Source organism: Notolabrus celidotus, chromosome 21 (assembly GCF_009762535.1).
Source record: "Notolabrus celidotus isolate fNotCel1 chromosome 21, fNotCel1.pri, whole genome shotgun sequence".
NCBI lineage: Eukaryota > Metazoa > Chordata > Actinopteri > Labriformes > Labridae > Notolabrus > Notolabrus celidotus.
In genome coordinates this window covers 5727128-5754007 of record NC_048292.1, presented here as the reverse complement: position 1 = coordinate 5754007, position 26880 = coordinate 5727128, and the positions used below count along the sequence as shown (strand labels likewise).

The following is a 26880-nucleotide window of genomic DNA, read 5'->3' as shown; positions in this document are numbered from 1 at the left end:
AACAACATGACATGAAACAAAACAACACGAGAAGAGAATATCGTTACGAGACGACACAAAACGACTTGACATAAGCAGTACGATACGATACGATGTGACACAATACCATCGTTATGATACGACACAAAACAACACAACAAGACACAATCAGTATGACACGATACAACATGATACATCCAAGCGAGCCGGATGCTCCCCTGTTGGTGAAGCTTTCAGCAGTGTGTCTGCCCCCTAGTGGCTGGCTGCAGTATAGATTAAAAAATCCATCTCAAACAGCAGTCAAACTTTAAAAAATAAATACACATCGTACGAATGTTTCTCATATCCATATGCTGTGGTGATATGTAGTTAGTATTTGACTGTTTTGTGTCCAAGGCCTCTTTTTTCTGAAAAGTTTCTTTTTCGTTGGTTATTAGAGTTTAAAAAACAGGGTTTTACTTCCGGGTTTCCTTTGATTCACAGCCGCAGTAGAGGGAAATTTCAAAGGACACACAGTGTCTTGTGACGCTATGCTGTAGGGGGGAGCTTGTTACAGTGGCTTCACAGGCTCTGGCTGCACAATGGCGGCGACCAGGAGAGGGATTTTTTGGCTTCAGAACCGTACAACAGGAAGAGGCGGAGCAACGCTGTCCATTTTTATTTATAGTCTCTGGACACAACACAATACGACACGACTTGACAATAGGTATTTCTCATGACATGACACGAAACAAAACACAAAGCTACACAGCAAGACAAGATCGGTACAATACGACACGAAACGGAACAACATGGCACGACACAATACCATGCAGTCAGTATGAGACGACACGGAACAAAACGGCACAACATGTCAGACACAAGACACAATCAATACAATACGATTGTTATGACACAACACTAAACGACATGACAAGACATAATCAATACGACTGCTCATTCTAATCAATTTATCTAGGTAACATCGCAGCCCACCTCTCAGTTAAGGATAAATACTTGATAAAGATTTTATTAGCAGCCCGCAAAAAGGCCGTGACACGAAAGTGGCTGCAACCCAATCCTCCAACAGAGACTGAATGGATAGAAATCGTGTCTAGTATTGAACATATGGAAAGAATGACCTACTCTCTAAACCTTAGAGCAGAAAAACGTTTGCATTACTGGGAAAAATGGACTGTGTACGTAGCATTGAGGGATTAATAAGCCATTACTGTATGAACTGACTGTATTTCCACTATTATAACTAAGATGTATAGATGACCTATTGTTTCTGTTTCACTGAGCTGTGCTGTCTAACGATGCCTGTTCACAAAAATAAAGTATAAAAAAAAAAAAGACATAATCAATACGATAGCACCCGACATGACTCAATACAATCGTGATGACATGACATGAAGCAAAACACAAAGCGACACAGCAAGAGAAGATCGGTACAATACGACACGAAACGGCACAACACGGACGACACAAAAACGTACAATTGGTATGAGATGACACGAAACAAAAGGACAAGACACGATCAGTAGGATAAGACACGAAACAACACGATATGATCGTTATGTAAGACATGAAACAAAACAACACAAAACCACATGACAAGACACAGTTGGTCTGATATGACACGAACAACCCAGCACAACACAACAAGACAGGATCGATATGAAACAACACGAAACAAAACAAGACCACATGACCTGATTGGTACGATACAACACTACGAGCCACATAATGACAAGATGGGATAAGATACGATATAGCATATGATGCCTTCAATTACAGTAACATGAAGTTACAGCTATCAGGTGATAATTTATACATTATTATTATTATATGTTTCAAGAGAAGATCATATCACTATGCATCACAATATCTGAGTATCTGAAGAATGCAAAATGCCTCTAAAAAGTGAAAGAGCAGAATAAATATATTTATCACTGCACTTTAGTCTCTTTGGTCTCACTGAGATGAAACAATTTTCATGTTTCCAGTCTGTAAATTCAATTTCTTAACAAAAAGGCTTTTTGAAAATGATTCTGAAAGTTCCTCCTGTGCGCTCCTGTGAGAAGTTTTAAACTAGTTATGAAACAAACTGAAACTCATATTAAAGCCTTAAATGACTAAGAGAGGAAAATGAGACCAGCAGTAACAAGATTAATACCTCCTCTTGAGTCATTTTTAAAACCTGTATCTGCTGCCAGGAGGGGAGGAGTCAGAAACATGATGCATGGAGAGCTGAAGAAGAAGAACTTTATACATTTATCACGGCAAATATTCAACATCCGACTGTTGGAAGAAAACATGACCTGTGCAGCTACAGGGCAAGACCAGCAAAGAGATATGAGGCACTACTTTGTCCACAGGGGGCGCCAAAACCAACACAAACGAGAGTTCCTCACAGGAGCTTTAATCATAAAGGTGTTTCATGACGTCAGTAACTTCAGCCGGCTCTGTTTCACTCAGCCTCCATTCTTCTGTAGTCTTGAAGAGAACTTGCACCTCTGTAAGACTCATGCATCAAGCTGGTCTGCAACACATCCTCCACCTCTCCTCTCTTCTTAGCACAAAGAGCTTATCTTCTTCTTGGTTTCAAAAGGAGCTAGAGCATCTCTTAACTTCTTCCCCTGCTGTCTTCTTCTGCTGTTTTATAACTGTTTATAGAACCTCTTCTTCAGCCAGTTATCTGCCGTTCACGTTCCCCTCATCCGTGGCTTTAGCGCCACCAGGAGGAGTCATGAAGAAGTGAAACAGTAAGTCAAATTGGCAGAGGGACATATTTTTTCAAGGGAAATATTGATATTGACCTCAGCGTATCGATGATTTTATCACACATCAGGATGATGATTTATTGCTGTATTGATATTTTGTCCCGCCCCTGTTTTTACATCTCCTTTAACTGTGACGCTGCTTCAGAGGAGTCTTCGTCTGCTGACTCTTTCAGGTTATATTTCAGGACGATGGTTTGAAACTTTCACATGTTTGGAAACCTTTATATCATAAGTTTCATCAGAGCGTGAAGCCACTTAGTGTTCTTGAATCAGTCTTGGAGAGAGGATTTTCATTCACTTCCTGAATGTGCTTCTTCCAAAGGTGGAGTGATAAATGAAACAGAGCAGTGTCCTCTAGGGAAGGACTTCAATTTTCGGTGGCTGCAAAAGGCTTCAGGTGCTGAATAAATCTGATTCATCCAGTTTCTTCTTCCAAAGACGGAATAAAAGAAAGAGGGGAGGAAAAATGTGACGGGTAAAACTCAGGAGTTTCAAAAAGAGGCAAAAAGAAGAGACGAAAACAGAGAGGAGGTGGAGGAGGAGACAGAGATGGATAAGACAGAGTCGAGCAGGAGGAGAGAATGTGATGGGAAGAAGTGATGACGCCTCCTGCTGGCAGTAAGTGGACCTCCACCTGTGAGTCTGTAGCATGACGAGAGGTCACAAACATTTCTCACCTCAGGGCTCTCACAGGAGCTACCTGAGAATTTCACAGCAGACGACTTCTCCTCCCTGGTTGAATGCAGCGTGATAAGGAGTGCTGGCTTTATGTGGCACACACACACACACACACAGAGACACACACAAACACACACACACTAAAACGCAGTGAGTCTGCAGGCTGCTGACGGAGAGGTTACAGACGGCGCTCAGTGGAGCCAAACAAAAGAGTAAAGAAATAATCTACCTGAGTTCAGCTCAGAGCTCAGTGAGACTCAGCTCAGCTCACCAGGAGAAGAAGAAGAAGAGTTAAAGCACACTGTTACCTCATGACTGACTGAGGGAGTGTTACCATTAGTTGTAAAGGAGAAAATCCACGAACAAAGAACAGATAACAGAACATTCAGGATCCTGAGTCTAAGACAGATTTCCCTTAAAGGACAATAAAGTGCATCACATCAAATTATTATATATGGCAGGTCATGATATCAGGTAATATCATATTATATGATATGATATATGATATTAGATCAGATATCATATTATATCATATTATAATGTAATCATCAGCGTATCAGTATAATGTATCTAACATATCGTACAATATCTTATTGTTCCAAACAATAATGTGCGTAACTCAATAACATCAAACATAGTATATCATTGCCAGAGGTCATTCTAAATTACACAGATCATCCACTTCACAACTTCTTTGTGGTTTACCAGAGAAACAGCAGCAGTGGACGGCTCATCTCTCTGCGCTGCAGGACTGAGAGATACAGACAATCATTCATCCCTGCAGCCATTAGGCTTCAAAACTCTCTAGCCAATGAGAGATGAGCTGACAGACACCTGAGTTACTTGTTTTATGTGATTTTTTATAATTTTACCTGCCAGACACCTGAATTTCCCTTCAGTGATTAATAAAGTACATTGTCTTCTATTCTCTATTAAGTGAGAAGATAGAACCCCAACACATTTAGCTTAGCTTAGCCTAGCTTAGCTTACAGAAGGACTCAAAGAGGAAGCAATGAACCAGTCTTCTTTTTTTTTAGGTACATATTTTGGGCGTTTCCGCCTTGTGATAGAAAGGACAGCTGAAGAGAGACAGGAAATGCGTGGATCACAGAGAGTGGGGGAAGACCAAGCGGCAACCTCCAGTCTAAAAATACGAGTCCAATGCGAAAGTGCTAAAAACTGCAGTTCATTGAGGATCCACTTGAGGCTGGCTCCGGAAGTACCGGAAACCACATACACACCAATTCAAAAAAGCCGATCTTTACAGCAGAAATAAACATGTTTACAGCCTGGTACAAAAAACAAGTGTAGTCTGGATAGCTCATTTCTTGATCGGCAAACACTGTAGGGGGGGTGAATTTTTTTCTAACACGGCAATTTTGAAGATATTGAGATTAAGAGTCTTCCAATGAGAGGCACAGCTGACTTGATTGACAGGCGGGAACACTGTAGCTGTTGGCGAGGAGGCTCAAAGCCCGCCTCTTTATGTCACACTCACTCGACAGCAGCAATATGGCTCCCGTCGACGATTGGCTTCAAAACAGCCCTATAGAAATAGATGGGTGACGTAACGGATACTACGTCCATATTTTATACAGTCTATGGGGAAGACATGCAGCAAATGGTCGAGGGCGGGAGTCGAACCTAGAAGCGCTACAGCTAGGACTCAAGCCTCTGTATATGGGGCGCACGCTTAGACTGCTTGGCCAACGGCGCTTAGACCCAGGCTTTTGTTTTTATATGAACATGTGATCAACACCTGTATGGTTTCAGATTAACATCATGAGGTGAGCTGGCATGTTTTGTAGCTATAGAGAGAGCTGTTTTAACAGGTGGGCTTGTGCTAAGCTAGGCTAATCCCCTCCCCTTTTGCAAACAGGAAGAGAGGAATCAATCTGAACTTGATAAAGTGAAACAGGTCATTTTTCCTCACATTACTGCATTCATCTGTTTACAGCAGGGCAGGCTGTGTAGACGTCTGTGTGTCCTGTCTGCTATCTCTCTGATAATCTCTCTGCGTCTTTAATTGGAGTCTGTCACTTTAAGAGTTCAGTTTGGTTTACCTTAACACTCAGACTGTGTTGGTCAGGTGTGTGTCGTGGTTTTCTCTCTCTGCTCTGTACAGCAGACTCGTCTCTGGTTCCTGCAGCTCCTTCTGTTTTAATAAGAAACCCTTTCATTGGAAGGTTTCGGAGCAACATGACAGCCCTTTGATCTCCTGTGTGTGTGTGTGTGTGTGTGTGTGTGTGTGTGTGTGTGTGTGTGTGTGTGTGTGTGTGTGTGTGTGTGTGTGTGTGTGTGTGTGTGTGTGAGTGCGTGCGCGTGTGCGTGTGTGCTACTGTGCCCAGCCACCAGGAAAGTTAGCGTGTGCGTGGGTGTAAAGTAAGTGACATAATGTGTGTGTGTGTGTGTGTTTGTGTGTGTGTGTGTGTGTGCGTGTGTGTGTGTGTTTGTGTGTGTGTGTGTGTGTGTGTGTGTTTGTGTGTGGCACTGAGTAAAGGTGAGAACATGAAACACTCTCTTTCATATTTAATGAGCGGAGATGGGCTGAGGAACGCCGCAGTGTTCACAGGAGATATTCCCACGGGCCGTCAACCTGCTGGAAGCACTCCATTATATCACTCGTGTGTGTGTGAGTGTGCTTATATTTGTGTATGTGTGTGTGTGTGTGTGTGTGTGTGTGTGGTAATCATGTTAGTGTGCAGAGTGTGAGGCTATGAGAGTGCGTCCTCCTGAAAGTTTAATCCTGAGTTTGGAGGGATGGGGGCGTGGTCAGAGGAGCGTTGGTTTAATATTTCTGCTCTGAGTGGAGAGTTTAAAGATCTGTGTGTGAATATAGGACAGCAGGTCTGAAGGTTAATGTACAGTCAGCAGTGAGTTACTGTTGGTTATTTATGTCTGTGTAGAATACATGAATACCTGATATTTATAACAGGCTGCTTTAAAAATCAGACTGTTTCTATAGGCAGCACTAACTTTAGTTATATAAATCTTTAGACTGATGAATGGTTTTAAAAAGTGGATAAATTCCACCCTGGAGTTTAAATTGATTGTTCAATAAATATCTTGTTCTTTAGCTCTGAAATTTGTCCCTTATACTTTATAAATGGAGCTGTTTCAGTGGCTTTCATGAACTCTAGGCCTTGTTTTAAATCAGCTGTGTGACTAACCTTAGCTCAAGTTTTCTATGAGTCACCTCTGAACCTGACTGATGACATCTGTTGCATCATTAGTCTTCAAACGCAGTCATGGTTCACCTCTGCCTGTTGACACTATGGTGAAAACGTTAGTTTCAGATGGAACAACATGGAGGATTCAAATCTTGATCCGTAAGGCAACTGGACCGGTAGAAGTTCTTGAAGACATTTCACCTCTCCTCCAAAAGGCTTCTTCAGTTTCGGAGGAGAGGTGAAACGTCTTCAAGAATTTCTACCAGTCCAGTTGCCTTACGGATCAAGATTTGAATTACCATTACCTTGACCTGGATGACTAAGAACCTTCACAGACAAAACATGGAGGATGTTTTTGATATAAGAGCACAGATCTTTTGACTGAGGAGCAACTGCAAATTGGAGCAACATCCCGTCCTGCAATCAATCACAACAAAAGTTCTCCTCAGACTCTTTCCAAAAAGAGCAGGTCTAGACCGTACTCTACGTTCTATTATTAACAAAGACCCAACATCAAGACAGGATAAGATCCAGTCCCATCTTACAGAGAGGACTCAGTCTGATCTCATCTTAATCCACCATGAGCAGAGCACTTTGCAGCATTTAGCAAGTTACAGTGGCAAGGACAAACTTCCTTTAACAGGCAGAAACCTCCAGGAGGACCAGACTCATGTTAGACACACATCTGCTGAGACCGTGTTGGGGTTGGAGAAGTTTTGAAAAGAAGGAGAGCTGATTGAGGACAGAAATTTCAACATTTTTATCCCTGCAGAAGTCCTGTTCACCTCGTCTGACGTTACCTTCAATGGAAATCTTCACTTTAAAGTGGATCACAACAAATAAGTGACGTTAGCCTCCGCTGTGTGTAGGAGTCTGTCTCACCCTGTCAGGACTCTACTCAGCATAACCTCCCACTCACGATACATCCTCCTTCACTTGTTCCAAAACTTTTATTTATCACACTTCAGCCTGCAGGATCAGCCTTCAGTCAGCTGTTATTGACCAATCAGAATCAGCTTCAGTAACCATGTGATAAACACAGGTATAGTTTGAGAGTCTCTGTGTGTTTCTCTCAATCTGCAGCCATTTTGTCTTCCAGTAACTTGAGCGCTCCCTCCCTCCGGGCGCCTCCTCTTTGGTTTGGAAGCGCCGTCTCCGCTGTTATCTCCGCTCTCATCAAGATTTACTTCACATTGTCACTAATCAAAGCCGGTCTGATTCTGAGCCGAGCTGCTTCGGGAACAGATCGTCCCTGAGCTCTGTGCTTCACTCAGCGCTGACGTCTCTTCAGCGGGAGCCTCTAACACTGTGTACCCAACTCACGCTGAATTATCCTGCTATTACACCAAACAATACATTCTCCATGAGGGGATTACTTTAAACGTGAGCGGCTCGTATCCTGGAGGAGCTCCTGGAGGGGAGAAGATGTGTTCCTTCAGTGATATGTAGCTTTTGAAAGGCTGCCCTGTGTGACTGACGCGTGTCAGAGGTTTGAAGATCAGCTTTGATCAGGGGAACAAAGGCAGCACACGGGAAGAGGCTGAGAGAGCAGAAATACCTCTGACCAAGCTCTCCCTCTTCTCACATGTCAGGGTTAAGAAATCTCCTGCTCATATTGATCTGTCTCTCTGTGACTTTGATCAAAACTGAAATATCTCAGAGACTCCTGAATGGATAGATATGACAGTCGATGAAATGTGGAGATGTTGAACTTTGAACACCATGAGCTGACGTCGAATCAGGAGTGTGTAGGATGGATTGCTGAAGAAGTTTAGATTCTTTATAAGATAAATCATAATAACTGGTTTCATTTATGGTGAACTCAAAGTTTTAAACTTTGCTAGACAAGCAAACACTTTCACAGTTTTACAAACCAAACTCAGGAAATCAAAATCTGACACTCTTTTTGGAAATCATGGACGCCACATCTCCTGAACAGGACAGGGACCAATCAGCACTCTTTTTAGATAAACACAAGGTACTTGTGCTGAAAGAAAGGATGAGCGCAGAAACCCCCTTGCTACGCCCTTTAATGATACATTTAGTACCCTACCACATGGCTCCTGATGTCCCCCAAAGCCTGAGGTAGAAAGGATAGAAGAGCAGCGAGAGTCAGGACATCTCTGGGGTTATCCCGTGGGCTCCTTCCTTCACTGAGCCCTCCTTCCTTTAGTTCGGCCCATGACACCTCAGAGAGGCTAAACTGTTCTGGCGTCCCAGAGCCAGCTCCCACTGTCCATCATATCCACCAGCAGAACACCCCACTATAATAACCCAACCCATACAGTACTGCCATGTTCAACGGACCCAGGCTCCGTACATGCAAGCTCCAGGAAGTGACAACACTGATACTAGCTGCTCTACCACCAGGCCCCTAGCACCCACCACTCAACACACAACAAGAAGAGTCTGAAGCTAGATATTAGAGGACAGGGGAGGTGGAGGCAGAGCTGCAGGTCTAGGCTATAACACTGGACTTCCACCAGATCCATGTCCGGTCCATCTCCGATCCGCAGCCTTGATCAGGACCGCGGGACAGCTGGAGTCATGTGACTGAGGTTTTCCCGCTGCAATTACTGAATCAAGGATTCTCCTCCTCCTCTCCTCATCCATGTTGTCTTTCTGGTCCTCTGAAAACCTCTGACCTGTTGACTCCAGGCCTGGCTCCACTCCTCATGATGGTTTGTTGTTGTAGTTAAGTGAAATACGATCTGATGATAACACAGAGTGTTTTATTCTGAAAATTAAACAGATGTTTTCATTTTGTTTTGGTGAAACCTGACTTCCTGTCCCGCTCCATCTGCTCTGTTGAGATTGATGCATCGTGCTTCGGCATCCGGCAAAAATAGAAGTCTTGCGTATCCTATCCGTTGCGTTCTGATTTGCCGTATCAGAGGCACAGGTGGGACGCAACGGAGCGGATCCAGTGGAAGTTAACACACTGACTAGAATAGAAACCTATCAGATCCGGTGCCGGGATGGATCGGAGACAGACCGGACATGGATATGGTGGAATTTGGCGGTAGCTCATCCCTGCTGGTCACTGAAGAGGACAGAATGTGATGTAATTTCCTGTCTCTAGTTTTCCTTGTAGCTCCCGTGAGTCTCTATTTGTGGATTAGTGCGCCCCCTGTGGCCAAAGTGGGACCCCTTTTATCTTTGCTGATCTTGTCTGTAAGTCATTTATTCTGACACATAATCTCAGCCTGCTTCTTCTCACAGTCAGATGGATCACAAACATGAACATTAACAGACCCACTCAGAGTCTTGATACTGGTCTGAATGCTTCAGCAGGTCCTGAAGAGGCTTCATTGTTCATCTCAGTCTGTTTCAGCTCCAGGTTTAACCCCTCACAGGAGCTTTAGCGTCCCACCTTCCATCCTCAGGTTGAGCATTAACACTCCTGTGCTGTGTCTCATCATGCTGTTTATTTGTCGTGTCACCCGTCAGTAATCAACGGCTGTGTTTCGTTCCTCTGTGAATGCGTTCAGGGTGCGCTCATAACATCAAGAGCCAAACTGTTAAACAGCAGCAGGAAAATGAACCGGTTGATTCAAGGTTCAACACCCTCGGGGTTTGTGCTTGTTCTAGTTAAAGCTGTTAATCTATGCACAGTCTCACATCAAAACACAATATTTACTGCACGGAGGAGAAGCAGAGCATAAATATTTCACCGCTTCAGATCCAGCCACTTGATCCATCAATATTTGGTGTTATTTTGAAACTGTGTTTTTTTTATGTGCAGCTTTAAAGCCAGAGTAGCCTCTTTAAATCCGTCAGAGTGACAAGCTGCTGGGAAAAACACAGAGCTGTGTTTTTATCTCGTGCCTTGTCCCCATACAACTTTTATCAACTACACAGACTGCACTAAAAGCTCAGAGTCCTCCTTCAGCTTATGTGGTACTTATCACAGAGCCAGAACTATCCCACAGTCTCTGGATCTATCTATTCTTCATGACCCCGCCCTGTTTTTAGCACAGGGTCAACAGGCAGAGGGGGAAGGTGACAGACTCTTCTCCACAGATTGATGTGTCATGTGCGATCAGGTTCTCCTTGGTGTCGTTTTTGCTGTTGAGACTCAAATACTATTAGATTTGGTGTTTTGACCAATCAGAATGAAGTATCAGACACAGCCAGGTATACACAAAATGATGCTGTGACGTCTGTGCTTTATGATACACGAGGAAGCAGAGTGATCACCTTCAGTAACGTGGAATGATTTTGTAAAGATGTTACCGTGACAAATACTCTGCTTAAAGTCCTGAGACTAAACAAACCTTCATTGTTTTTGTTTTTCAGAGCTTCCATACGGCTGGGAGAAAATCGATGACCCGATCTACGGCAGCTACTATGTGGAGTGAGTCAGAGTCCATCTTTGATTTGTAATTTCTTGCTTTAGATGGTCACAGGACAGACAGGAAGCACTCGCTCTCTTCTTTTCTTTTTCTTTCTTTTTTCTGACTTTATCAATGAAGTTTTGAGCTTATATAACATATAGACATAAACACAAACATACTGACAAACTGAACTCGTACAGACAATACCCCACATTAGGAGCACCCATCCCCCCTCACCAAGAGCACACCCCAAATACAGATCAATGAGGGAGATTCAGGAAGAGGAATAAACAGAATAAACAAAATGACAAGTCAACAGATGGTAAATAAAAAAAAAAAAAAACAATAATACAAATAATTTATTTATTTTTTAAAAAGGAGAGATAATCTGACATTAAAGCTACTGTTGGTAGTCCTGGAATAAACATCAGTTCAGGGAAAGATTTCAAATGTCAACTCTACCCCCTCCACACCAGATTTCCCCTCTCACTACAACCCTCTCTGCTCCTGTAAGCCCCGCCCACAAACAGATCGTAGTGCACGCTCAATCAGGACGATGTAGGAGGACCAATTAGGAGAGTGGCTCTGATTGGTCAGAGCTGACGGGAGCGATTGGAATTTTTAGATTGCTGAATACAGAGACAGAGGAAAACACAGAGATCTCAAAACACCTCATTTATTGATTGCTGTTAATGAGGGTTATGACTTTTTTGCCAAACACAGCACAAAATAAGTACAGTTTTGAGTTTTGAGCATAGACTGTAAAAAATATGAACGTAGTATCCGTGACGTCACCCATCTGTTTCTGAAGAGCTGTTTTGAGACCAATCGGCTGCGGCAGCCATATTGCTTCTGTCGAGCGAGTGTGACGTAAAGAGGCGGGCTTTGAGCCTCCTAGCCAACAGCTGCAGTGTTCCCACAGGCAGCTGTGCCTCTCATTGGAAGACTAGTAATCTCAATATCTTCGAAATTGCCGAATTAGAAAAAAATTCACCCCCCTCACAGTGAGAGGACGTCGAGAAATTAACTATTCAGACTACACTCATCTTTTGTACCAGGCTGTAAACATGTTTATTAATGCTGCAAAGATCATCTTTTCCCCATTCATGTGTATGTGACTTCCCGTACTTCCGGAGCCAGCCTCAAGCGGATCCTCGATGAACTGCAGCTTTTAACACTTCCGCATTGACTCATATTTTTAGACCGGAGGTTGCCACTTGGTTTTGAGAATAAAGTAGGCATCAATCAGCAGGCATCAGACTCAACTCCTTTACAAATTCAACAAATGGAGACCATACATTAGCACATTTGTCAGGGAAACTTCTCAGTGTTTGTCGAATTTTCTCTAGTTGGAGCAGAGACATCAACTCATGTCCCCATCTTCTAAAGGGAGGGGGTTTATTAGATTTCCAATTCATTAGGATGAGTCTGCGTGCGATGAGGCAACTAAATGCTACTGCTGTCTTCTGTGCATTTGTGGCATGAGTTTCCAAAAATGTCAGTGAGTGGGTTTGGCTTGAGAGGCGTATCACACAAAGCAGAGAGGCAGAAATTGACCATGGAGGAACAGGACCAGAACATGTGGCCTCACGAGACTGGGTTACTGCATCTAGGACAGTTGGGATTAACAGTGGGATATGTTTTGGTGTAATGAATTCTATGTAACACCTTGAATTGAATTAACCCGTGTCGTATACAAATGGAGGAAGTGTGTACAGCAGAGATGCAATCCACCCAGACATCCTCAGGAATAACTGCAGTCGCTCTCTTCTGTCGGCACTGTTTGCTCGCAGCAGAAGTTTATTCCGTTCCGTCTGCAGCCGTCATTTTCCAGATTATCTCCCCAGCAGAGATTTATGTGTGTCCTTCTTATTAAGCAGCGTGTCCCCTCCCCTACTCAGAGGTGTCATCTCTCTGGCTGGGTGCTCTCCGTGCCTCAGGGCATGAGCACGGCGTAGGATCTATTTTTAGACAGACAGGGGGGAGTGATTCGGCTCCTCTTTGCTTAAGAAAACCTCCAAAATGACTCCTGACTGCTGATGAGCTGCTCTTCCCTCTGAGACGCTCTCATTGTCTCGCTCTGTCGTCTTTTTACACCCAAAGAAAGTAGTTTGCGGACCTTGAAATTATGTAACTGTGTTAAAATACAGTTAAGCTGTTTGGTAATTAGCAGCAGTGATAGTGCATGCTCATTTAAAGATAAGGAGAGCAGGGAGAAGATGGTGTTTATGTGGGAGCACAATGCAGCCTTAAAGAGTGAGGGGAGTATCTAATGACGAGTAATTATTTCACTCTTCAGAATTAGAGCATTAGCAGCCAATGAGGATCTTCTTTTATTGCAAACTAAATGAAGAGGACACGGGACGTTAGAGGAGATCACTGCTTCACAGTTCAGAGCAGGAGAGCGTGGTGTCATCAGGAAAGCCCACAGTCAGGGGTTTGTTCTCTTTCTTTCTGCGGCTCGGTTACGTAATCCGGGGACCGAGCGTTTAATTAATCATCACAGAGAGCTGCTGAAGAGTTTTCAGATCTGATCTCAGCTGAGTGAAGAGCAGCGGGAGACTGAAACCTGTTCCCCTCTCTCTCTGTGTTCTCTCAGTCATATAAACAGAAGGACCCAGTTTGAGAACCCCGTCCTGGAGGCTAAACGGAGACTTCAGCAGCAGCAGCAGATGCAAAGCCAGGGTCTGTCCTCACTGCCCCTTCCCACCATCTACAGAGGTAAGAGATCGCTGACGTCTGAAACCAGCTCACTAAGAGGAGTGTGTGTAAGTGTGTGTATATGTGTGTGAATGTGTGTGTGTTATTCTGTTGTTAACTATTTCAGACTATAGCACTAAAAAGTGTCAAATAGGCTTCAAGTATTGGGATTTTATATTAGCATTATTTTCTACACCATTTACAAATAAAGGAACAAAACGCCCCTTTTTCATATTTATATAATTCAAGATTTTTCTGATAATTTCTTTTGATTTAACTTTGTTTTTCAAAGTATATACTTAATAAACTGACAGAAGCTAGCCCGGGCTGTCAGTGCATACAAGCCGACCATGATGGGATTAAGGTCCAGAATAAATATGTCACATTTTTAAAATTGTGTGATTTGCTCATCGTAGATGAATCACTGCAGCGTCTTCGTGCTGCTGCTTTGATGGCAAATAACAAACACTGAACTTTGGAACGACACACTTCTCTTTAAAAACTCCCAGACAGCTCAGTAGTAGTAAAGTAATCTGCATTTTGTGTCAGATTGAATGAAAATTTCATGAAGTACTTTGAGTCCAACCTGCCAGCTAAGCATACAGGTGCAGCTGATCAGACGGGCAACCACATCACAAAAGCTGACCGAGCGATATATAGGAGAGAGAGAATCCTCATGAGACTACATCGAAGAAGTTAACTACAGCACTCAGACATCACTGAGGAAGACTCAGCTCTGAAGGTTTTCCTCAGGTCAGCCTGATGTGACCAGTCATACACCTCACCTTTATTGGGAGCAACAGTTTGAGACATACAGGACCTTTAAAACCAGAGACAGCAACCAGACTTGAACTCCTGAATAGTGTACATACCGTCACATTAACCAGGGATCACTGGACGTCAGTGAGTAATGCTGCACACCACACTGACACCGAGTGGACACAGCACTCCTTTACTTAAAATTATATATATTGACAAAGTTTGAAATGCATAGTATGGAATTTTCAACAGACCATAAAACTATGACAAACTATATCTGGGTCACTTAAGGGCTGTCATTCTTTGCAGTATGTTGGCTGAGTCTAAGTATATTGTGGGCCACAAACGGGCCAGATGTGGCATGCCATCAAATATACAATGCCTTCATTGCCAGACCTGGTCCACATCCAGTTGACATACCACTTGCCAGCAGTCAGCCAGCAGTGCCGGCTTGACACCAGATCTGGCCCAGACCTATCAGACCAATTTTGCTATGTGGGAAGACAGGTTAAGATCCAGTCCCATCTTACAGACAGGACTCAGTCTGATCTCATCTTAATCCACCATGAGCAGAGCACTTGTCAGCATTTAGCAAGTTACAGCGGCAAGGCAGAAACCTCCAGCAGGACCAGACTCATGTTAGACACACATCTGCTGAGACCGTGTTGGAGAGAGGGATAGAGGAGATGAAGAGAGAGAGAGAGAGATGATAGTGGTGAAACGGACAGTAGTAGTTGTAGCAGCTGGAGTCTGGCACGTACACAGCAGCAGGAACCTACGAGACAAGGGAGTCCAGAAAGATCTATGGTTAGTTACTTTAATGGGACAGGAAGAGTTAAAGTGATCAGCAGAGAGATAGGATCCCAGTGTGTCAGTTCCCCCAGGAATCTAAAGTACATACTACCTTTAAACACAGTATTTAGTAGGCAGTACCTACTGCCTACTAAATACGTAGGTAGTATGTAGCAGGCCATTTCGAAAATAGACTCAGTGTTTGTTTGTTTGTGTCTTTAATAAAAATAGTCTTCATCATGTTTACTGTGCTCCAGCTCAGACTTCCTGCTCACTTGTTGCCCACACACACGCACACACACACACACATGCACACACAGAGTGCTGGTATTTGTGGGTATGAGTAACGCTCCTGTGTGTGTCTGCCGCAGACTGAGGATCGGACTGAAGCAGCCGAGTGATGCGAACACGTGTTGTGGTATAAATAGTGAACATGTGGGTCTCACTGTGAATCACTGTTGTGTTTAATGACCGGTTTGTTGCTACCTGATTCCAGCGCCACCTCTCCACAGCAGTCGGACGCACTGCTACAAAAAAACTGTCTGGACTGGTGAAGTGGAGGTTTGTTGCCATAGTAACGTAGTAGTCCATGAGTGGGGGAGCCTGTCTCCGTGGTTACACTCTGTGTACATCCCAGTGAGGCTCTCTCTCCTCCTCTCCTCCTCCTCCTCATCCTCTTCCTCCTCTTCTCTTCTTCTCCCTCCAAACTCTGACGGCCAGTGGAGGATGTTAGACCCTGCTCCACCCTCCCTCGCCCCATCCGCCCTCCCCTTGTTCAGGTGGGCCCGGTGCCCGAGCGCTGCCACAGCCTGGGCGACCTCTCCCGCTCGCCCACTCAGGGTCGCAGGGCCGCCCAGTACGCTACATCCTCGTCCGCCAACGTGTCCCCGCTGCGGCGCGTTCTGACTCGGCGGATGAACATGTGCCCCCACCAACACCAACACCAACACCACCACCAGCAGCAGCACCACCACCACCACCAGCAGCCACTCCACACCTCCGCCTGCACCGTGGTGCTAGAGCAGCCCGTGTGTAGCCCCATCTCCCTGTGGCACTTTGTCAGTAAGTAGGCCAAGAGAGACGCAGAGAAGGCTGACTGCCGCTCTCATGGCTGCTCGCGCTCATGTGACATACTGTAAGCATGCTAGCTCGCAAAGCAGGCTGCTCCCTCCAGGCGGCGGAGGGGTTTTATGTGATGAGCGTGTACCATGACATGTTTTATTGGCTAGCATGAGCAGGCGGAGAGTGTAATCACTGAACCAGAAACAGCAAACCCTGTATGTAAACGTCTCCCTGGCTAGCTGCAGAGAGTGGAGACTTGGTAAAGTGTGACTAAGCTTGTTGGCTGAGATCCTCTCATTCCTGCACACGGAGCCCCCTCCTGCAGCTCTCCCTCCTGCAGACATATCCCAGCACCCCCTCCTGCTGAAACCTCCTCGTTCTCCCCTAAAACCTGTCACACTTCTTCTCTTGGAGTTCCTCCCTGACTGACAGCATGTCATCTGCTGAGTTTTTAACCGCTCGGGATGCGACTGAAGACCTGCACCACTGATGCTCTCTGAACCGCTCTGCCCACCAGATCCCAGCATGGGAGGAGAGACTGGATGTTGATTTATCCTGTTGGGGTGTTGCAAGAAGGATTCTGGAGTTTTAACCTTGCACGGGAACCACACCTGCATCTCTGAGCACCACAGACCTACCTCTGCCCAAGTTCTCATCAAACCCTGCCAGTTTCCCTGTGGCTACACCTTTATTATCCTGGATAAGCTTTCCCCATGCCCCCACCCTGCGAGCACTGCCCTGCACCAGCTTCAATGTCCTCTAAACCTTTTCCAAACCGCTTGACAGCTCTGATGTTTTTATTGTCTTAATTTCTGTTGTTTCATTCTGTTTATAGAGAAGCCGCTGTTCACGCGGGACCCCACGCAGCTGAAAGGCAGTTTCCTGTCCACGGCTCTCCAAAAGAGCAACATGGGCTTCGGCTTCACTATCATCGGAGGAGACGAGCCGGACGAGTTCCTCCAGGTGAAGAGCGTTATCCCTGATGGGCCCGCTGCAGCTGACGGGAAGATGGCCACAGGTAAGCCTCGGGCAGAGCTGCATACGCAACCTGAGTGTAAAACTGAGTCACAAACACAAACATGTCTCCACTTTTATTAATTCAGGACGACTCTTTAGACACCTGGCAGCATGAAGGACTGCACAGAGAGGAGAGAAACACAAAGTTAGAGAACAACCTTCACTGGTAGAAGAGTTTAGAGAAACTTAAAGCCTCAACAGAAACTTTAAAGCCTCTGGAAGCGTAAATGGAATATTTAAAATTCACATAGAATATCAAAATGTAATGTGTAATCAAGCTGAAAATAAACATCCACAACTCTGAAAAAACTCTGTTCAAAAACAGCTTATTTTACAGGTCAGAGCATTTCTCTGGACTGTGTGGGTGGGGCCTAACTCTTTGATTGACAGGTCAAGAGAGAGTTCACAGCCTGCATGTTTGAGCCGTCTGACTCTGAATCTAAAGACATAGAAACTCCAGAATCTGAAAACTATTCATTTCAAATGGTCTCTGAGTGCTGAGTCACAAAATACTTGAGAATCAGGACTTCTATCATTTATTAGTTTTATCACTCCGTAGTCTCCGGGGCATCAGGACCATGGGACGCCCGGAGCAGAGCAGGCTGAAGTGTAGTATGTGCACGCAGAGGAGCTCGGCTCCAGGTTTCAGACAGAGCTGTTTGTCTAAACTCTGAGCTGTTTGGGGAAAGTTAGTGGACCAGTCCTGGGGAAAGTTAGTGAACCGGTCCTGGGGAAAGTTAGTGAAACGGTCATGGGGAAAGTTGGTGAACTGGTCCTGGGGAAAGTTAGTGGACCGGTCCTGATGGGAAAAGTGAACCGGTCCTGGGGAAAGTTAGTGAATCGGTCCTGGGGCAAAGTTAGTGAACTGGTCCTTGGGAAAGTTAGTGAACTGGTCCTTGGGAAAGTTAGTGAACTGGTCATGGGGAAAGTTAGTGGACCGGTCCTGGGGAAAGTTAGAGAACTGGTCATGGGGAAAGTTAGTGAACTGGTCCTGGGGAAAGTTAGTGGACCGGTCCTGATGGGAATAGTGAACCGGTCCTGGGGAAAGTTAGTGAATCGGTCCTGGGGCAAAGTTAGTGAACTGGTCCTGAGGAAAGTTAGTGAACTGGTCCTTGGGAAAGTTAGTGAACTGGTCATGGGGAAAGTTAGTGGACCGGTCCTGGGGAATGTTAGTGGACCGGTCCTGGGGAACCGTAGTGAACTGGTCCTGAGGAAAGTTAGTGAACTGGTCCTGAGGAAAGTTAGTGAACTGGTCCTGAGGAAAGTTAGTGGACCGGTCCTGATGGGAAAAGTGAACCGGTCCTGGGGAAAGTTAGTGAACTGGTCCTGGGAAAGTTAGTGAACCGGTCCTGGGGAAGGTTAGTGAACCGGTCCTGGGGAAGGTTAGTGATCCGGTCCTGGGGAAAGTTAGTGAACTGGTCCTGGGGAAAGTTAGTGAACCAGTTCTTGGGAAATGAGCGGAGCATATGCAGGACTGCTTTAGCCACTCGGCCACGGCTCAACTCAACCGTGTCCCAAAGTTAACCCAAATAACGGATGAGGATAAGAATGACAACATGCTGTCATCTTCACCGGTGGATGTGCAGACAGGGACACACGAGCACAGCGGTGCAAAGAGCAGAGAGACAGCTCTACAGACAGATTACAGGCAGTACGTGATTAGCAAACAAGCTAACAGCTAAGACAACACTGAGGGGAGCTGGCTGAGACAGTCTGAGCAGGAGCAGTAGTTTTGTTGAACATGTGTGCACGTAACTCTGTTTCATTTCTGATTGGTTGGATATTTATTACGTAACAAATATCAGATTAAACCAGCCCCTTAAAACCCAGTGTGACAACGTGTTAAAAAATGTAATTGAACATATTCGAGAATTGGATCGAAGTTGAGTTCTAATATTTTTACATAGTTTTTAGTATTTACATAGGGTCTGAAATATCAAAGGTAGAACATTTTTGTTGATTTGGGTCCCCAGAGGCTTTAAGAGCTCATTACAAAAGGGGACAAGTGTGGAACATCCTGCTCACCCTGAATCACCCATTCACTATACATCAAACTGCCGACATAAACAAGGAACAAAAGGATTAAAATGTGAAATATAATCCTGAATATTTCTGTAAATGTCCAAAAAATGTGATGTTATTTCTCTTGGGAGTTTTGTTTCTGTAGTTTCTGGTCCTTTTTTTTTATCACACACTCAAAGAAATGAGGTTGAGGGATAATTTTCAAGGGCAGTGTTTTACTATCTTCCTCTTTTAATGCAGCGCAGCGTACACGAAAGAAAACTAAAAACATGCCCAGATCTTTAATCAGTAGGATTTCCTGAGTTAATGCATGCAGCTTCCTCCTGCAGATGAAACGAGTCGTGCGTTCCCTTTGTCAGCTCGGAAAGTTAAAGTTGGACATGTGCATGCTTTGTCTGCATGTGTGTCAGCAGCTGCAACGTGCTAGGCTAGCACTGCTCTCTATGTGTGTGTGTGTGTGTGTGTGTGTGTGTGTGCACAAACCGCAGAGCTCTACTCCTTCCATAAATCATAGAGGGGACCTTATGAGCAACATTACTCCTGTCTGTGGCCACATGGGGGTAGAGCTGCAGCACAGATTTGAACACACTCCACACACACATGGGGCCGGAGCAGGTGTAGTAAAGGTCGGGGGAATAGAGCTCACGGGTTTGTCAGGGCTCTCAGTGTGCAGCGATCTCACAGTGGTCATCCGTCAGACGTGAAGGAAGCTCGTCAGGAGGTCGTTCCTCAGAGAAGAAGAACTCCTCCCTCCTTCTTCTTTCATTAGAGTTTTGTTAAGAGATTTGTTTCACAGCTTTCACTCACAGTGATGTCTGCTTTTTGTAAATGTGTTGGTGCAGCAGTCTGAAATAGATCCCTTGATGACTAATAAAGCTTGTCCTGACAATACCGCATATTAAACATTTGAGTGTCTCATCCCCTCCTCTTCCAGTCTTTAGTATTCCCCTCCATCTTTCATGTATTCTTTTCCCAGAAATAACTGACAAATCCCCCTCACATCTCTCCTATCCCGCTTCTATCTCTTTTTCTCCTCTCCACCACCACTTCCTCCCTTCAGCTCATCTCCATCTCCATCACACCGCTCAGCCTCCCCGCCCCCCTGCTCCCTCACCCCTCCTTGGCTGCCAGACTTTGTGTCCTACTTCTGCAGCAACAGAACGAGCTCGATCACAGCAGCTCAGAGATGAAATCCAGGCCTGCGGAGGTGTGAAATTCCCAATTCCAGATAGATAATTTGTGCCGTTCTCTCCTCATGACCCCTCCTGGCTGTCTCCACCTCATGACTGCACAACCAGGGAACATGTTCAGGCTCTCATTGTAGAGGTTTATATTTCTTACTTCTCTTCATGCATGCAGTGCAGGTCTGTTGAGGCAGGGTAGTTAGTGCTACTCCTCTTTATTTCCATCCACAGAAGACCCGTGCGTCCCTTCTGCCGTGATATTCTGAGAAAATACAGAGATAGAGGAGCATTAGCTTAAAGTGCTGAGGCTCAGTTTTGATGCCAGAGGCAACATTTAATTTGAAATTCAGAGAGTTTGTTCAAACAGTTTGTTACAAACCGGAGAGACTTACTGCTCCGAAACTCTCCCAGCAACAAGGTAATTCCACTGAAGGAGTATGCACACACACACACAGAGTGTATCCACAGAGTGTGTGTGCTGCACTCCCAGAGGATGAACACTGAGGCTTTGCACACTCTGACTCCTTTTTCTGATTCTGTGTCAAAATTCAAGCGATATGAGCTCCAACAACAAACACAGAGGTGAAATTATTCCTCACACTCAGCTGTGTTTTACTCCTGAACATAAACCTCGAGAGTATCTCATTTATCAACCTCATAGAAAGTCCCCAAATCTTCGTGTTTGGGGTCATTTTTTAGGACACAGGTTGATGAAAGCAGACGTTTATATCTGTTAAAGCTCCTGAGAGGAACTGTGTGTTTGTGTGTGGATTTTTGTGCCCTCTTGTGGACTGAGTGCTCTCTTTTTCTGGTCCTGTCCAAGCGGCAACCTCCGGCCGCGAGAATTGAAGCCAATGCGAAAGTGTTAAAAGCTGCAGTTCCTAAAGTGTCCACTTGAGGCTGGCTCCGGAAGTACCGGAAACCACATGCACACCAATTCAAAAAAGCAGATCTTTACAGCAGAAATAAACATGTTTACAGCCTGGTACAAAAAAACAGGGTTCCCACGCGTCCTGGAAAACCTGGAAAACCTGGAAAACAGTTGACCAGTTTTTCAGTACTGGAAAAAACCTGGAAAACGGGAGAAAAAGTAAAATGTCCTGGAAAATCACATATTGTCCTGGAAAATTATTATTATTATTATTATTATTATTATTATTATTCCAACATGACTGCGTGCGACCTGGCACGATTAAAAAAAACACATCCTCATTCATTGAAAGCTGAGTGTACGCTGTGCTAGAAAAGACAGTGACACAGACCGGTCCGGCTTTTCTCCCTCACTTGGTCATAATCATGGATTCACAGAAAACGGGGGTAGGCTATATTGTCTCTTTTATGGTAAATGAACCTTGTGGAATGACCTTTGATTCAAAGAGTCCCACAATAAAGTTAAAGAGTGACCAGCGGAGTCCGGCAGAGAGCTTGGCGGTCTGTGCCTCACAACTTTCCCTGCAGGCTGAGAGCTCAATTACCGTATTGTAGCTAGTAGGAGTGCAGAGTCCCGATAGTTAAAAAAAAACGGAACAAAAAGAGCGACACAGAAACTTCACGTTGTAGACACTTGGTTGCACTAATAAAGTGCTTTACATCTGTGGTTGCATTATTCTATAATCAATTTGCCATCATTTTTTAAGCATGTAAGAGATGATTTCATGGATAGCCATAGACTGCAAGTCTTTCAATGTAGACTTCCACTGAGAGGAACATATTAGACTATGTAGGAACTAAATTAGGAACTCAATTTAGACTGTCATACCAGCTTGATCATCAATGAAAATGTCCTGGAAAATGATCTCTGGAAAAGAGTGGGAACCCTGAAAACAAGTGTAGTCTGGATAGCTCATTTCAATCAGGAGAGACACAGTTTGATGATTAAATGTTATTTATTACAACTTAATGAATAATGAAACTTGACAGATATCTTTGGCGTAAGGACTCTATGGGGATAATTTTGTGAGCGCAGGATGTGTGAATTTGGCAGCAGAAGAAATCCCCCTAGAGTCCAGACACTGGTGGTGGTGGTTGATGAATTCTAGGAATTGAAGACTTGTGAAGACCAGGTGGAGATGGGGAGGTGGAGGGCTGCGCACCATCAATGCAAGAAGGAAACTAGCTGGAGAGAGAGACACATTTAAAAAAACAGCAGAAAGTTGATAGGCTGACGATAAGGGCGTGCCGCTGAGCTATTGGATGACAGCCGCCACTGATTAACCAATGACAGCTCTGGAGCATGCAGCTGGAAGAGGGTGAGCTATAGAGTTAAACAACTGCTGTGATTGCTTTATAGTCTTCCTGTCTGAACTTCCACTAGAGCTACATTTTTTGTTCGGCACACACAGTACGGGGGGTGAATTTTTTCATTATGCAGCAATTTCGAAGGTATTAAGATTATGAGTTTTCCATTATGAGAGGCACAGCTGACTTTACTGATAGGCAGGAACACTGTAGCTGGCGAGGAGGCTCAAAGCCCACCTCTTTACCTCACACTCGCTCAACAGCAGTCATTTTGAGTCAACATTCTCAATATGGCTGCCGCCGACGATTGGCCTCAAAACAGCGCTTCAGAAACAGATGGGTGACGTCACGGATACTACGTCCATTATTTAACAGTCTATGGTTCTGTCCTGTGCACGTTTAAGTCCTGGACTTCTGAGGTCTCATAAGCTGCTTATATTGGAGTGTTGAGTCCGTTATTCGTCTGTACTTTGTTTTTTTGATTGTGTGCTTAATGTTTATGGTGTTTTCGTTACACTGAGCTGGTGTTTATGTGTGTAACATCGGCGCCCTCTACTGGGCAGAGTTGAGGGGTGCGCCCCATGTTGTGTTGACATGTAATAAGCTCTGTTAAGACCTGTTTATCTTTGTGTTGAGCTGATCTTGAGGAGGAGAGAGTGTAACTATTAGTGTGTGAGTGCATGGAGAGAGAGAGACCACTGCACACAACATCTGTTTTTATAAGAGAGGTTTGGTTTGATGGGACTTGTAAGTAAGTAAGTAAGTAAAGTTTATTTAGTATGGCACCTTTCACAGATATAGTCACAAAGTGCTTCACAGAGAATCAATGTCGACAAGACAATACAATGAGCAATAAATAAGATAATAAAGAAAGAAGACAAATTAACAACAAATTACAAAAGATGCTCAAAAGCAAAAACAAACAAATCTGTCTTAAGATGCTTTTTAAACGTCTCGGTGGAAATAGCACAGCGCGATTGGGGCAGAAGATTGTTCCACAGAGTTGGAGCCACATGCTCCAGGCAAGGCCACCTTTAGTTTTTAGCCTCACACAGGCACAGCAAGCAGACCTTGGTCTGAGGATCTGAGGGGTCTACTGGGGATGTAAGGGTAGAGCAGGTTGGAGATATAAGAGTGTGCTTAATGATGGATAGCTTTATATCTTAAACTGTAATCTGAATTTGATTGGCAGCCAATGTAAGGAGAATAGGATGGGGTTGATGTGGATTGTTTTACTGGACCTGGTTAACAGTCTAGCGGCAGCGTTTTGAATTCATTGTAGTCGGTCAAGAGTAGTCGGTTTGTAGTCCAAATAGATACAGTGAGATGTTAATGAAACCTTACCTTTAGAGGAGGCAAACACTCTTTACACCTTCATGATGTTTTGTTTTGGAAAGCTTTGAATGAGACAGCTTCCTTTAAACCACGCCGGCTCTTCATGCAGCCTCCTGCTTGATTCAGAAAGTCACAGATATCCAGAGGCCTTCAGCAGACGGTCCATCTCAGACTCTCTTTCTCTCTGTTCAGTCTGTAAAACTTTTAGACACTATCATCATTATTTTAATAACACTTGCCGGTCTGACTTGTCCATTATTATTAAGGGATACCTCTTAAAGCCTGAGACACTCTCACACACACACACTCTGTCTGTAACGGATGCCTGCCTCCTGCTGAGACTGTAAACTGCTCTGTTATCGAGGCCTCGTCTCGGCGGGCTGCAGAGACCTCTCACTCTGCGGACAGAGTTGTGAACACAAACATTAGAAGAGATGAATATGTCATAAAGAATATGCGAGGATGGGACGGGGACGCAGCGTGGGCCTTGGACTCAGAGAGGGGGGTGTTTACAAGTAAGGTCAGTGTGATTTAGAATAAACAGGAGAACTACAGCAGGCGTAGTAATGGATGGAGAGAGGGCCGTTTGGTGACCATGAGTCTACTCAGGCTGTTTCCTCATCCCTTCAGCTGCACTCTAATGCACCGCTGTGTTTCAGAGCGAGTTTGTTAAGGGTCATTTTAACCACATCATAAAAATACATACTTTCTCCCGGCCGGGCACGAGAGCTTTTTGTGATTCAGAGCATGTGGAGAGAAGATATGGGATTTTACTTTGCTGTGTCCAGTGAACCTGAGGATCAGGACACCTCGAGGAGCCACAAGATTCATCCATGCTGAAAGATTTTAAAGTCTTCACAGATGTTAAAAATGTGAGAGAACAAGAAACTCTGACAGATTGAACAGTTTAGTTTTATAGAGTGTGGAGAGCAACAATATGATGACACAGCTCTCCACACACCAACAGAATCCACACTCTCTGAACTGAGATCTAACAACATCTCTCACAGTCAGACTTAAGAGGAAACAAACATGGCGGACAATGGGATGGTCATCAAGCTAAGTGCTGTTAGTTGTTGAGCTTCCTGGTTCATCTATTGCTGTAGTGATGTGTGTCCTGCTCCTCTCTCTGTCAGTGTGATTATGCTTTACAGACACGATGTGTTGTTTCCACAAATCAACAAAGTTCCTGCTCCATTTCTGACACCCGTCTGACTTTGTGTATATATGTTTCATTAATTTTCAAAGTGGACATCAACACCAAAAAAATAACAATACAAATTAGTACAAGACAAAGAAGACAAAGACAAAGCATTAAATTAATTTACAAGACAAAAAAAAAACAAGAAGATAATGACCCGACAGCCCCCAGATCAAGACTCACAACCAGGTTGTAATATCTCATAGCATATGCTGCTTAAGTAGTAAAACACACTTTGGTAAAGAGGTCAACAAATATCTGGCACCATGCCACAAACTCTCCTTAGAGAAGGAGAGGGCAAATGACATCCCACAAGAACAGGAATAGAAAATTAAATTCTTATTTATCAATCAATCAATCAATCAATCAATCAATCAATCAATCAATCAAGCTTTATTTATAGAGCACCTTTCATACAAATCAAATGCAACCCAAAGTGCTTTACAGCAATTGAAAACAAGAAAGAAGCAGAAATGAAACAATGGCAAGACATGTTAGGGGAAGATAATATTAATAATGATAAGAATAAAAATAATAAGAATACAAATTAAAAATAAGAACAACATAAAATAAAATAGAGACTAATGCACACCAAAAATACAATATGTGTAATTAAAATAAGTTAAAGCATCAAAATTAAGAATAAAAATAGTTAAAATAAATAGATTTAAAAAGGTAAGGATAAGAGTTGAAAAAAAAAACTAAGGCTAAAAATATCAATAAAACTGAGTAGATAAATAAGAAAATAAATAAATGAATGAATAAATACATAAAAATAGAATAAGACAACAGCTAAAATTACTAAAATAATAAAGCAACATTTAAATCTGTATGTATTTATGAAATACATATGACGTTGTGCTTTTTGTTTAGTATTAACTTGCCGCACTTCCTTCTTCAGTCAGCTTGCTTCCTGATTGGCTATCATTCTGGTCCACGTGATAATCCACGAAGAGCGTGTTAAGCTACCCTTGGGTTCCTCTCCTCACAGCAGGATATTAGATCATCAATATTAAACATGTTTGATATTCATGATTTCAGATTGGTGCAGCCACGTAAAGTCACCTTGGGGGTTCAAGCCTGATAATCGTGTGGTATGAAACACGCTTCAAGAGTTCTGTGATGTTTAAGAAGACAGGAAGTTGTTAAAGGTGACATATCATGCAAAATGGATTTTTTAATGGTTCTCTACCTGAATGTGTCCCTGTCTACAAACCCCCCAAGAATGAAAAAAATCCATTCTGCCCCTGTTCTGATTTCTACACCTTTCTGTAAATGTGTGTGAAACGAGCCGTTTCAGACTTCCGTGTTTTTGTTACGTAACAACAATATCCGGTCTGTCACGGAGTCAGAGCTCGGAGCTTGTTCAGCCCATAGACTGTATAAAACAATACTGAATCCCTCCTCTGTTTTTCATTACCTGCACAAATGTGTGCTAACAAGTAGCTTAGGAGGGAGGCATGCTAGTTGTAGGATGTCTTAATAAACACAGAGGTCGGTTTTACTCCCCACGTCTGCAGATTTGAAGATCTAGTGGATGATTTTTATTTGTCATGGATAAGTGCTAGCGCTAATTAGCATAGCCACATAGCTACATATTCGTAGCTGTAGCTGTGTACCAAGACACACGTCTACATACTG

General features: G+C 43.9%; 1 protein-coding gene across 2 annotated transcripts in view; it reads left to right on the top strand.

Moving 5' to 3' along the window:
- Positions 1 to 26880, top strand: part of magi2a (membrane associated guanylate kinase, WW and PDZ domain containing 2a) — a 330301-nt gene that overhangs the window by 246223 nt on the left and 57198 nt on the right. For both annotated transcript variants that reach the window (XM_034674120.1, XM_034674119.1), the window contains exons 7-9: positions 10892 to 10949; positions 13529 to 13650; positions 17078 to 17260. In XM_034674120.1, the coding sequence (XP_034530011.1) occupies positions 10892 to 10949; positions 13529 to 13650; positions 17078 to 17260 (363 nt within the window). The remainder of the gene's footprint in view (positions 1 to 10891; positions 10950 to 13528; positions 13651 to 17077; positions 17261 to 26880) is intronic.